General features: G+C 30.3%; 1 protein-coding gene across 5 annotated transcripts in view; it reads left to right on the top strand.

The window, feature by feature from the left end:
- Window positions 1-15,151, top strand: part of Col11a1 (collagen type XI alpha 1 chain) — a 201,995-nt gene that overhangs the window by 26,007 nt on the left and 160,837 nt on the right. For all 5 annotated transcript variants that reach the window (XR_010049335.1, XM_063255044.1, XM_063255037.1 and 2 more), the window contains exons 3-4: window positions 6,018-6,231; window positions 9,230-9,392. Coding sequence is in view for 4 of the 5 variants with exons in the window: in XM_063255044.1 (XP_063111114.1) it covers window positions 6,018-6,231; window positions 9,230-9,392 (377 nt within the window). In the remaining variant the exon portion in view is untranslated. The remainder of the gene's footprint in view (window positions 1-6,017; window positions 6,232-9,229; window positions 9,393-15,151) is intronic.

Below are 15,151 nucleotides of genomic sequence, written 5' to 3'. Positions count from 1 at the left end.
GCTAGGAGCTATGGGACTAGAGATTTTAAGACTTCACCTGACAAGTTTTCATAATGATATTAAAAAATACTTGGTAAATATGTTCTTTTCCTCTATGAAATCGTTAGCTGATATAATAACACTAATTATCTGTTAACTGCAGTAATGCAGGAGAAAGGGTATCGTATTTCCTCAGCAGGTAACTTATTATGTCTCCTTGTAGCTGATACATGTTAGTTATATGAGGTGTGATTGAAACATATGGTGTGTGTTTAAACAAAATTTTATTATAGTAGAAGACACATTGTCAGTTAATCCTCCTCAAAACAATCCCCCCTCAGTTTGAACACATATCTTGTTATTATTGCCATTATTTTTAGTAGTGGTGGAAGTCTTCTTTTGTGAGTGTCTTTAGTTGAGCTGCCATGACTGCTTTGATGTCCTGAATCAATTCAAGTATTTATCTTTCATGGTCATTTCAACATGGCGAAAGAGCCAGAAGTTACAAGGTGCCAAATCCATTGAATAAGGATGAGGATGCACCATCATGTTTTCAAGAGTCCATGTTTTCATTGGAATGGCACTGGACAGACAGAACTGTTCATACTTTTGATCACAACTTGTAAAGTCAGTCATGAAAGAGGATTTCCAGAGCTGCCCAAAAAAGTGGCAAGTGTTTTTGAAATGAAAGAGCGTATTCTAAAAGAGATAAATGGCAATGCGTTTTACCTTAATAAAGAGTTTTAATTTAAATATTAATCGTAGTTTTTGGTCGTGCCTTATAAATGTTATTAGTTCAAGTCACATGTCTGCATCCCTATTAAATACAGGAGGAAACTGAAATTCACAAATGTCTCTTGTTGATCAAGGTAAATGAGGGTCAGTATTTATTCTAAGTCTGTCTTGTTGCAAGACCAATATTTAATATATTGTCAAATGCTCCCTTGTGGTGCTTTCAGAACTTCTCAACTACAATTTAAATTCTTCATATTCTCTTATGCTTTGTGTAGTTAAATAGGAAACTTACATTTACTATTTTCATATAAAAGTATATTTACCAGTGAAAAATATGAATCAGGCTATTAAAATTGTAAAACAACAAAGTATACTTTTCATGGAAGTACTTTGAAAATTCTTGTTTTGTTCATATATTGGATCTCCTAATGCTTTCCAGTACCATAATTTATAATAAGCAAAAGTAATAAACTGCATATACGAAAAATATAATGCACAATTTTTCTGATTTTGAAAATTAAAGCTTAAACTAAATCATACCATATTTTTAAAGTCAATAGAAACATTTTAAATATTTAATTTTTTAAATTAATTGCACATTGATGCATACCCTAATATATTTCTAATAGGAAAAGTGTTGAAGATTTTGAAAAGAGAAAACAGAAAGAAGTAGATGAGTGGAAATGTAGAAATACTCAAAAAGTTTAAAGTTTCTTTTCATAATTGGCTAAAGGTCAGTTTTTTCTGCATTCCAGTGTGGTTATTAGTAAAATTTTATTCCATTTCAGTTAATAGAACTTACTTTTCTATATAAGTTTCTCCCCTTCTCAAAACATTGTGTCTTACACATATGATTCCAGTAATGAATATTTCACATGAAAATGAACATTTATAATAGGTACCTCATATAAATGATTCTAAGGTTACATTTATAGAGGGTAGATCTGCCTGTCAATTAATTCCTGTCTTTTATTAAAGTACAATTAATTGTACAATTAAAGTACAGTATCAAAATAGTGGATATCAATTATAAAATAAGTAAAATGATCTTTAAAAACTAGATTTAGGTACCCTATCTTCTGTTACAGGAAGATATAAAAGCCACTTATTTTCTAATGAATAATGTAATCAGGAGTATTGGAAATTTCATTAATGGGATGAATAGGGTTTTTCAGATACAGTCATTAAAGTATTTTGCTGGAATTAAGATGTACAGTCTACAAAACTCCAGTTGTTATCTTTAAGTGTCTGCTAGTTTATGTTGGAATTGAATAGAAATGGATTTGCATGTTCAGTTTCTTTTCTTTAGAATACCTTCCACCAGATAGACATCATATAAAAACTTTTATATATATGGACTCATATCTTCATAGTCATCGGAGGGGAGGAATAGTTAAACTCCATTCAAGGATAAAGAATTGAATAGATGAAGTATTTGAGTGTAACTGAAACCAAGAATAATATTAAGCTGGGAGACTTTCTGTTTTCTCTTAAAGTATGTTCATCACACTCTACAAAATGGCTTTCTGACATCAGTTAAAAATTTTTCTGGACCACTATTCTACAAAATAATTATATTTTACTTAAAGATATATTCTGCATGAGAAAATATTCATCACAATTTAAAAATTAAAATCAAATAATCTTACATCTTTTTATATCAAATTTATTCATGGACATATCTGTTGGTTCTAAATATTAAGTATCAGTATTCATAATTCTATTCTCATAATGAACCATGACTATCATTACATATATGGATAAATTTATAGCCACATATATCAAATAGTATAGTAATAGCTTTTATTTTTCTTTTTTCTCATACTGGGAGTTGAACTCAGGGAATTTACATTGAGCTACATCCCCAGAACCTCCTCCTACCCTGTCAATTTTTCACGAATTTGCCCAGGCTAGGATTGAATTTGTGATCCTTTCTGCATCAACCTCAAAAAAGTCCTGCATTATAGGCAAGAACCACCATGCCCAGTTGTAATGGAATTTCTTTAAAATGGTTATTTAACATGCTTTATTCTTAGTTGGTACACTCATGTTTCAGGTATAGTATAGAATGCCACATTTTACCTGTGCTGTATGTATACTAATTACTGCTATTTCAGGAAAAATTTTCCATGAAAGATGGAACATTTCTGTTATTGATAATATGTGAATTCTACTTGACAAATAAACTCACTTAAGAATAGTGTTGATTGAAATTTTATATGATGGTAACTAAGGTAGTATCTAGATTAGGCTGGGAATTATACCATCAAGTTACGATTTTTTGATAGCTGAATGTAAGTTTGAAGCATAAAAATTATAATTAAAAATTTAATGGTAAATTTTAAATTGGAAAATAGAAATATTTTCCTAATGGAAATATTTTAGTCACTAGAGTAATATATAATTTTTAAAATTTATAATATGTAAATTGGAAAGATAAATAAAATATTTACAAATAGTTTAGTCTTATATTAATATATTGTGTTCTGAAATTTCTCCTTTCTTAAATTTCTGTACATGGCTATTTTTTCACAATTTCTTTTTAGAAAATAAACCGGTGTTGCATTCCCTTAGCTCATAATATTTTAAAATCACTTACTTTCACAATTGTATGAACTTTTAGAAACATTGAGATAGATTCAAAATAAGAATTCCTACAATTTTCAACATTCTGAAGTACTCATGTGAAGAAGTTTATTTGCTATAAACCTTTTTCAACAATAAGTTGAATTACCCATACTGACATTTATAATATTGGCAAGAAAAAAAGAAAATCTTTGTTAACTGATGTGCATATTACCTTTCTACTTTCTTCCTATAATTATTTTTCTTATTTTAATTTTCACAAGTATTAATTTATATTTTCGGAACATTAAAACAAATTAAAGTTTGAAGATATGGCTCAGTGGTGCAGCAATTGTCTGGAAGATGTTAGACCCTCAATTTGATATTTAGCACATCAAAAATAAGTCAATTTGAATGTTACTATATATATATATATAAAGTTTCATATTTATATATTTATATATTTGAAATATATATATTTATATATATTATATATATTTCATATTCATATTTATATATTTATATAACTTTATATATATAAAGTTATATATATAAAGTTATATATATATAACTATATATATAGTTACATACTTGTACCTCGTTATATACATAGTTATATACATATATACATTCTTATGCAGCTATGTACATATATAATTATAAGATGCATATATTACATATATCATATGTATGTATACATACACATATGCATGTATAATACATATATAGTTATATACGTATTGCATATAAAAAATAAAGTGGAACTGAGCAGAGCTTGCTGTTGAGCTAGACAGATACATGGACTTTTCTGTGATAGTGTTGAGAATCTTGAAATATATGGTTTCTAGTTTGGAGTTTAATATTTTATGTATACACACATACACACACATATGTGTGTATATATTCTGAGTAGTAAACACCCTCATTTATTTAGCATGACAGCTTTGTGGAACAGATTATTCCATATTCCAAGTTAGTGCATGAGGTGATCATTTGAATTGAATGACCAAAAAGATCCAGAATTTTTAATAGCAATAGTGTACTACTTTCCAGTAAACTATTGTTATTCATATTTATAGCATAAAACTATACTCATAATGCTTGATATTTTTCCTTTGTAGCACAGTTTAATAGTTTCCACTACAAAATTAACTTTGTACCATTAAGTGGCTTCATTGATTCCACTATGTAGGTATGTGTTCTTTCATTCACTTAGCCTAAATCAGTGCAACCCATTTTAATATTTTACTTCTTTAAACAATGCTTTGATAAATCTATAGCATTTAGTCTTTCCTGTAAGCATTGTCTCCTTATACATTTTTAGAAATGCAATGCTGATATTTTATAATATTTTTAATTTGAACTATGACAGTCATATTATGTTTTATCGCTTAATATTACTGCCTGTAGTAGGATTTGAAGTAGATATTTTGAATATAAGAGATCTTCATATTGTCCTTAACCTTGCCACTTACACATAGACATACATCTATTGTACAAATGGATACCTTTGTAATAGAAATAATCTCATTCCTCAGATAATATTGCCTGTTTTTTATGTAATAAGATAATAAGAGGATATAATAAAACATACATGCAAATCTACTTACAGAAATAAAAACCACAATTTATTGTGTGACTTTTTATAAAGTTGTAATAAGGAATTAATGCTTAACTGTCTTAAGATGAACTTATTTAACATATGTTTAGGTACCATCTCTATAGGTTGCCCATGTCAGTATTTGAGATATGCCTATGGAAAGAAAAAACAAAAGAAAGAGCAATATGCCTCTTGAACTGAGAATTGATTTAAGTACTTAATAACTCTGCTTTTTTTCTACTGTGTGATAGGAACAACTGATTAAAATCTCTTTAACTTTTGAAAAGATGCTAAAAATAATACTTTTCTGTATTATGTCATTGAAATGTCTCTTTTAAGAGACAGTGTCTGGCTATGCAGTAGACAAAGCCAGATAATATAAGCATTGCTCCAAAATAGTACTTAAATAACTGTATTAAGAAAACTTTCCTTGCATTTGATATTGGGCTGGCACCTGAATCTTGTTTCCAACCTTTAATTCAGTTTCATATAATCATGCTTTAAATGAATGGCTTTAAAATTTGCATATAATTTGGATCAACTGTACAGCGAAAATGTGAGTCAGAGTCTTGCCATATCCACCCTTTGTTAGTGAACTTTTCATTGCTATGGAAAAACACCTGAGAAAAGCAACTGGAGGAAAGAAAGTTTTACTTTAGTTCATGATCTCAGATGTTTCGGTAGATGATGACTGCTCCATTATTTCTGGGCTTGTAGTTAGATGGTGCATCTTGGCAGAAGGGCAGGTGTGAAAAGCTGCTCACCTCCTTGCAGCCAGTAAGCAGAGAGGGGAACAGAGTTTAAGAGGGAAGTACCAGGAAGCCAAGATGTACTCTAAGTTGTGCCTTCGTGATCCTCTCTCTTTTAGCTATGAATGCATCAATAGATTAATCTGTAGCTAAAGGTTAGACTTCATGGTCTAATCACCTTCCAAAAATCTCTCCTGTAACATTTCTGCATTGGGAATAATGTCTGCAACACAAGAGCCTTTCAGGGGACATTTTAGATCCAAACTATAACACGTCCTATTGGCATTAAATGTTACTATTAAATGTAGAGGACTGGGCCATGCTGATACTCTGTTGTAGGAACAGTTTTCAAGCCCAGAATTTCTAAGTCTTTGATCTTCTCTTCTCAGGTGGAAGTTTTCCAGAAGATTTTTCAATATTGTTTACAGTAAAACCTAAAAAAGGAATTCAGTCTTTCCTTTTATCCATATATAATGAACATGGCATTCAGCAAGTTGGTGTTGAGGTTGGTAGATCGCCTGTTTTTCTGTTTGAAGACCACACTGGAAAACCTGCCCCAGAAGACTACCCCCTCTTCAGAACTGTTAACATCGCTGATGGGAAGTAAGTGACATGGTGATCACATGTGTTTGTTATGCTGAAAACAATGCTTTCAGTCATTTGATGAATATTTATGAAGCCTGATGTAGTTTTGTTAGGGGCTGGTGAAAATAACAACAACAAAAAAACTTAACCTAGCAAATTTACTTCACTATCAGGTAAGCGTCTATTAAAAAATTGAAAATGTATCAATAAACATGTCAAGTATAAATGAGAGAGGAAATAGAGCAGTGGAGAAAGTAGGGAAGGGCAGAGCATGGAGCAAGCTGGGCCAACCCCACTGAAGTGATGTGTGGGGAAGGCGGGGCCTCTATACTGAGAATGGCAAGCATTGTGCTCCAGGAGGACAAGAGACGAGTGCAACCTGTGATCAGGGTACCTGTGACCCACTTGTTCCAAGCAACGTGAAGTGAAGGAGAACCAGCATGGCAGGAGCGGAGTTGATGTTTAAGATGGAAAACCAGTGGGAGGCGAGATAGTGTGAACATGGTAGGGGGGTTTAAGAGATATTCTGTTCTCAGTAAGATAAGTCACTGAAACCTTTTTAAGCAGGGAAATGTTCTAATATGAATTTGTTTTTACCAGTAATATTGATATTGATGATTATAGGAAGCCTTATATAACCTTGGATAAATGCTGTGTACTGTTCTAACCACCTAATATATAAGTAGCTCAAATGTCATAAATATTTAAAGAAAATAACATTAATAAAATTACAGATAAGAAAATTGAGGCACAGAAAATTTAAGGTTAAAAGCTTGGAAGGTGATAGAAGTGGTATTTAAATTTAGATAGAACAGTCTTCTTAATTATGGTACAGCAGCATACAGAAACATGCAAAAAGTTTACTGCATAGACTTGCTGAGTTCAGACTGCTAAAATTAGTATTATCAAATCTAGAACATTTGCTGTATATCTATGCAAGAATAACTATACAAATTACCAGGCAAAAATAAACCAACAACAAAAAAACGAAATATATATTCATTGTGTCTTTGTCACAACCACAGAGAAATCCTCAAGTATGAGAGTTGGGAAAATTTGCTTTCACAATAATTTATAATCTTATCTTACAGACAAATAAAGTATTATTTCATATTGTGCTTCCTATTTAGAACAATACTAAATGTTGCATTTATAATATTATTCATAGTTTTTATGATTTCATCTTGCTCTTTTAACTAAAAAATGAATTTATTGCCACCCACATCCTATTTGAAAATTAATAATGTTTAGTGTGAACAAATTGTTAAAATATGAAAAATATTAAATAAATATTTTTGATTAATTGTCAAACAGAAAAAAAAATTTATATTTACTTATCTCACAGTGGTAAAATATTTCCTTAATGATATTTACCTGAAGTAATACATATTCATTCACTTTTGCATTCATGTATTCATTCAGTAATGATTCATTAAATGCCTCCAATGTGCCAACAATATATTACTCAGTTTGGCTTTTAAAATACGACATTTATTGAAACCTACTGGCATAGAAACAATTTAAATGCAAAAAATTGGTATTTAGCACACTTTAATTTGTTGAGAGCAATCATAACATTCTCACAAATAGCCAGGCATTCATTTCATAAGTATTTATATGCTATCTACTCCTTGGCCAGTATTTTTAATATTATATACTATGTGATTTTGATGTTACATTGTTACCACAGTAGAATTACTTTAACAAAAATACCAACTTTAGAGTTCTGATAAACTTTTAACAATTAAAATTATTTTATTTTCTGCTATTGCAAAACACATATTTGCAATACTAGAAATAGTTTAAGTTAAACCACAGACTTCTTGGCATGAACTATGTGTAAATTTTACTCACACTGTATTATGTGACTCCTTATATAAATCTTTGCTTCATTTGAGCTAAGCAGAAACCTATGCTAGTTGAATCTGCCAGTGGAAAGATCAAACATTAAGTAGTGTATATGGAAATATACCTGGTTCTCATTAGAAGCCATGCCAAGTATCATGAAACAGACCTTTTAGGATGGTTCCTGCAGGGTTTTGGGTACTTTATTTTATGGATCTAGTCCCAGACACTTCTGGGATATTAATCTAGCACTTTTCCCTTGGAAAAAATATAAAGCAGAGTGGGTTGCTGAATTCAGGTGAGTCTCACATAGTAGTTTATATTAGCACCAGATACTGTTAACAAAATCCACATTTTTTACCATATGGCTGGAGCATGTGTTTCCAAAGATCTGGCCATGTCTCCTCCTCTAAGCTTGTCACCACCGTGAATTAACTGAAGCAGTAGTCCAGAGGGAAGTGAGACTGTCACTGCACACATGTGCTAACCATGCTGTCTTTACTGTTCCCACTTCCTGCCACTCCTGGAACGAAGGGGAAATATTGTGTCTCAGTCTTGGATCCTACCCACAGTAGTGATCTATAACTGTTCTTGAAATTAAAATGGAAAAAGAGAACAAAAGTACTTGAAATAAATGAGAATAAAGACAGAGCAGCACATTGTGTTTTACAATTAGAACATGCAGTTGCTCCAGATGGTGCAGTCATTCAGTTAGTAGATGTACCCTTTGCAGTCAGTCTCGGGATCACAAGAGCAGAATTTTTCAAGGTGGAATTCCTCTTTGGAAGAAAGCATTTATGGTACATAGAAACTGTTGCTTACTCTGTATCCCTTTTTAGTCTCTATCAAAAACCCTCATCAGGATACAGTGAGATTTAACTTGTATTGCTACAACACAAAATGAAGCAAAGGATGGGCACTTCCTTGTCAGTTTAGTCAGCTAATCCTGCTGTGCATCTTAAATTGCTGAGTCTTTTTGAATACCTAGCATTGTGTGTAGTAGTACACACAGTATGTAGTCATTTGCTAGACAATTGATTCATAAATGAGTGTGCAATTTTGTACCATTTCAGCTAATTTTTGTGATTTAAAATATACAGTACGTGAACATGAATAGTAGTTTGGCAGCCAATGCTATTGAACTAACAAAAGAATTACTTGACTTTTTCAGGTGGCATCGGGTAGCAATCAGTGTGGAGAAGAAAACTGTGACAATGATTGTTGATTGTAAGAAGAAAACCACAAAACCACTTGATAGAAGTGAGAGATCAATTGTTGATACAAATGGAATCACAGTTTTTGGAACAAGGATTTTGGATGAAGAAGTTTTTGAGGTAAAAATAAATCAATCAGAAATTAAAAAAAGCTGAATACAGTTAAATCAGATGAACTAAGTTAATAACAGTGACAATCAAAATATGTTATAAAGCTAAGTTAAAGTATGAAAGGTGACCTACTTTCTTCCTCTGTGGGTGTAGCAGTGATGTTTTCTATTGTTCAGTTAGAAAGTGATTAGACAATGCCAACTGGAAACCTTTGCAGAGATTGGCTGCTTTGAACACAGGTGTGCTATTCTCTAGGGAAGGACAAATAACTTTATTCTTAGTATTTTGTATTATTTTCTTTGGAGAAAATACCATTTTCTTCATTTTCTCCTGTGGAAGATTAATTCAGAGAAGTATGCAAGTCTTATATTCTGCCTTGCTTTTTTGTGTTTAAGTGCTTGCAATATAGATATCGTATTGCGAAAGAGAAGTTTAAATTTCTAAATTATTTTATTTAAATAATGTGAAGATCATGGTAAGAAGTTTCTTCCAGTTATACTTCACTAACTGAGATAATTGCATGATTTCTCTTAATTCTTCATTCTTTGCATCAGGTAACTCAGGCTTTCATTTTCAGCTATTTTTTAATAGAACAAACAGATTTGAGTCCTCATCTCATAATCAAATGCACTTCTCATAGACATAACTCATTGTTTTTATGATTGTTTTAACACAATCTCTGAGTCATTTATTCTTCAGAGTGTAATAATCGAAATGATGTGGCATAGTATAGATAAAGCACACATGGGAGGTTTGCTGCATTTTGTTGATGTATCAATGAATGTACTTATGCACATATATACTTTTGCACACATATTTCTACATATAGACAAAGATAATATATATTGTTTTGCAAGGAACAATGTGAATTTATTATTCAGTTTACATTTAGATCATATATGAAGCCTATGACATAATGTTAAGTATAATTACCACTCATGGCACTTTTAGGTTATTTGGAATTACTTTTGTTTATTTTTTTCACTACTATATACCTAAGCCACTGGCAGTATAGTATACTTTAATCCATTATATTATGCTGAATTAAATAGTAACCTGATTCAGTTAATATTAATTGTAACGTAAACTCATATTCCAATGCAATTCAGTGTTTACATGCAAAATGATAGACAATTATTTGTTTATTAGAAGAATGAGTATTAAAAACTATTATAATTTCAAGTGTTAGAGAATCTTATTTTAAAATAAAGTCTGTAGTTTTACAAACTATTATAGTAGACATTTTTATAACAACTACAACCTGATTTTCTAGGTTCATAAATTAGTAATACGGAATTTGTCTTCTCCTTTTATTCCTTCTTTCATTTCTCTCCCTCCCCTTTCAATTAATTCTTTAAACTGTATCATACCATGTTCCAGTCCTGGAGTGATTTCAACTATTTGTAGAAATTTAAAACCCTAAGAAAAGTAATTTAAAATAGATTCTTTAATGAGTACTTTAGTAAGCATGGTAATGCATAGTACTGAAAAATAAATTTATTAAGGCTGCTTTGCATTTTAGAAATTATGAAATCCTATGAAACTTTAAATATTTATTTGCCATGAAGTATGAATAGTTTTAAAATATGCATGAATGCTTAGCCTTTTACTATCAAGATCATATTTCAATAACTTTGATCAGGTAAATAAGGAAGCTATTTTTACTTAATAAAGTGTTGTGAAAGCTTTAAAAAAATTGCCTGAATTGGGTGAAATTTTTTATTAATTGAATTCACATATGCAAATAGTCATCATATGTAAGAATCAGGTCTTACTAAATAGCTTTACTTTATGAATATGTGAAATTTCAAAAACAATATAGTTTTCACTTGAAAATAAAGCATGAAGATGATAAATGATTCCAGTGTATAAACTTTTAAATCAGAAATAAAAATTCCTTTTGTGAAATGCTGCATTCTATCTGAATGTAATTTAATATATCTTTCACTAAAAATTTTTGTTCAAATATGTTTGCTTTCATTTTCCTTTACATTATGTTATCTACTTCGACTTTCAAGTCTTCATAAATGTATATATAAGTTTAACCTAGAAATGACAAGAGATGGAATGGTACTTTAGTGATAAGCAGGTAGAATAATAAAGTTGCTAAGATAACACCAGTGTTTCATTAGTGTCAAAATTAGAAGTCACATTTTAGAATTATAGTAATTAAAATTATTTGAAAATTTGTTAAGGGTGTATTATTTCATGTATACAGTACCTTACACTTCCACAATAGAACCTGTAAGCCAAAACATATTAAACATGATTATATTTGAATTGACAACTGGTGAATTTTAAGAATCCAACAACAAAAATAAAACTAACTTTAAAATTTTCATAAGAGTGATTTACATGAAAATGCCATGGTGGATTTATAGACTCATGATTTATAATTTTAGCACAGTTAATTTATTATGAGATTGAATTTTATAGTGAGAAATGCCAGATTTTTAATTCTGGCATATAGTTTAACATTTGCCTTTCTGTGTATAATTATTTTATGAAAATTCAAACCTTCATTCTTTAAAAGGTAAATAGAATCCTTATAAATATTTAAAAAAATAACAACTAATATATTTAAGTTGCTTAGTATAGTAGTATGTGTTTACATATCTGTACTCATGTTATATATAAGAAGTTATACTTCTTAATTTAATTATGCACCATTGTGTTGTTTTCTGTATGATTTTTACTATTTTGTATAATTTTTCTAGCTGTAAATTTTCAGATACTTTTGTGTTTTTTGTGTGTTTTGATATGGGTAAATCCTAATATGTCTTTTTGACTGTCTTGTAAATAAAGGTCTCTTTTCTTGGGTAACTGCTAGCTTATAAAGTATCTTTAAAATGTTAGATAAATTTCACAACTCCTCCTACTCCAGACAGACATAAAAACGTAAACTCTAAAATGTTTATTGCTATTTTTATGAAGATTTTACGATACAATATTAATAAAAAAGTTACTGTTTTATATTAGAAACAGTTTTAAATACTATAAAGAAAAAACCTTAGAAAGATCAAATAAAAGATGTCCATACCTTCAATTCATAAAAAACAGTACAAAAATGTGTATAAATAAGAGCTATAGAGCATGTTCAAACAAACAAAAACTCATTGTTCTCAAAATGGCAAATTCTTCATTTTGGTATATAGCTCAGTTGAAATCTTCATTAAAATCACAACTGTTTCATAAAAATTAATAAGCATATTATAGTGTTTAGAAAAATGCAAATGAGCTAAAATAACTAAAAATGTTTTACAAAAAGGTAGGAATATTTTTCTCTTGATTTCAAAATTTCTACAAAGCTACTCTTATCCATATATTTTGTTTTTAATAAAAACATGGGCAAATAAATCATTAGAATGTAACAGAGAGAGTGCAGTAGTGGATATATTCAGTTGTGGTTGATGAATTTCTGATTAGAAGCCAAGGCAATTCAATGAATGACAGTAAAATCTTCTTCAAGTATGCTGAACAAATTGGATATATTTATGGAGAAATAGTAATCATTGATATTCATGTCACAGATTCACAAAATTTTCTTCTGAATGTTAAACTGTCCTTACACATAACCTAGAAACTTTCCAATCTTCTTGCATCTAATCTTTATATTTGTCATATATATTTCTACGTATGTAAAAAGCATCACTAGATATTATAGTTTTTGTATGAACAAGTCACAGGTATTTTTGAAACTCTTAAGAAATGTAACTTCATTTCTAACCAAATAAGTCATTTGTTTTAATGTCTTATGTTTGAGGATCCAGATTTCTCTGGGTATAATTCTTTACCTGTCTAAATTCTTTTACCTTGTCTTAGCATTTCTTGTACAGCAGATTTGCTCTGTTGTCTTAGTGGTCTGATGTATGAGATAATTATTTCACCCTCACGACAGGAGAATATTTTTCACTGACTTTGGAAATCTGGATTAACAATATTATTTTAGTACTGTAAAAATATTCCCTAGTTTTCTGACCTCTTTGACAATACAAAATTCACATTTTAATCTCATATTTTGTGATTTTTTTTTTGCTTCTGTTAATACTAAGATCTTTCTATTTTATTTTCAGCACTTTGAATATGAGGCATTGTTTTGTTTCAATTTATTTTGGGGGATTCAAGGAGAAATTTAAATTTGTAAGTTAATGTCTTCCAACAGAAATAGTTTTCACTTTAGTGTGAAGTATAGCTGTCATATTCTTTTCAGTATAGCTCCTCTGCCTCTTGGAGAAGATTTACATCAGCTGTTAAAACCTTCTGAGAATTTAGTGTTTGAATCATCTCAGGACTGTCCTCTATTTATCCTTTTGTTGTTGCCTATAGGTAAACTTTATTTCTTTATTTTGATTCACAACAAAATTAAGCCTAGAGTGAGTTTCATACTGTACGTCTACACACACACTCACACACACACTCACACACACACACACACACACACACACACACACACCTTTCCATTATCAACTTGTTATAATTGGTATACATACGTATAAGTATAGTTTTCAAGTGATGGTACATGCCTGTAATCCTAGCACTTGACAGACTGAGGCAGGAGGATTGTTGAAACTTTGAGACCAGCCTGGGTTACAAAGTTAGCTCAAGGCCAACCTGAACTGCATAGTGAGACTGTATCAAAAAGAAAAAAAAAGTCTGTAGTTTTCATTATGGTTCATTCTTGGTTGTGTATATTCTACAAGTTTAGACAATTGTGTGATGATATGTAGTCACCATTTTCATATCTGACAGAATAGTTTACTACCCTAAAATTTCTCTGCATGTACTTTATAGGTGCTGCACCTATTTATCTCACTCTTTTGCTAAGCTATGTCAGCTGTATGACTGTACTGCGTTTTGTTCATTTACCATCTAAACAGCATCTTGGCTGCTTTAATGTTTTTGAAACTATGATTTAAACTTCTACAAATCCCTGTACTGGTATTTGTGTACCAGTTTTCAAATAATTTAGATAAATATCAAAGAGTGTGCCTGTTGACTGTTTAGTTCTGTTAGAAACTTGACAATATTTTTTGTTTTATAGAAACTGCCAAATTTACAGAAGCTGCTAAAACTGCTGTTTCATTTTGTATTTGCCCCAACAATCAGAGTTTTGTTTGTGTCATACTTTGTCAGCACTTGTTGGTGCTTGTTTACTGTTTTGGATTTTGTCATTTGAAGATATGTTGTGGTCTCTCATTTTAATTTTTAGTTCCTTAACGAATATATTTTTCTGTACTTGCTTTACATGTCTGTTTATCGGTCTATCTGTCTCTCTCTCTCTCTCTCTCTCTCTCTCTATATATATATATATATATATATATATATATATATATATTTTTTTTTTTTTTTTTTGGTAGAGTGCCTGTTCAGAACATTTGTATATTTTTACACCAGATTGTTTTAAAACAGATTGTTAGAGTTAATAGTCTTTTGTATATATGTATATATACATATATCTTTGTTTATATGAATATCAGTTATTTTTAATTAGATTTTTTTAATTGGATGTGTCATTTGTAAAATACTTTCTCTTGCTCTTTGGCTTATTTTCTCATTCTCTTGATACTGTCTTCCATGGAGTAGACGTTTTACCTTTAAATACAAACCCAGATTAAGTGTTATTTCAAGCGTCATACCTTTGCTTTTATATCTACACCCAAGACACAGTAGGTTTTCCCCTGTACAGCCTAGTAGGAGTTTTATAGTTTTATATGTTACATTTATGTTCATGATTTCTTGACTCTATACTTGGGGCTTCGTCATGGTGG

Source organism: Cavia porcellus, unplaced genomic scaffold (assembly GCF_034190915.1).
Source record: "Cavia porcellus strain 051 isolate PalLab524CR breed Dunkin Hartley unplaced genomic scaffold, mCavPor4.1 scaffold_1, whole genome shotgun sequence".
NCBI lineage: Eukaryota > Metazoa > Chordata > Mammalia > Rodentia > Caviidae > Cavia > Cavia porcellus.
This window is presented reverse-complemented; position numbering and strand designations above follow the sequence as displayed.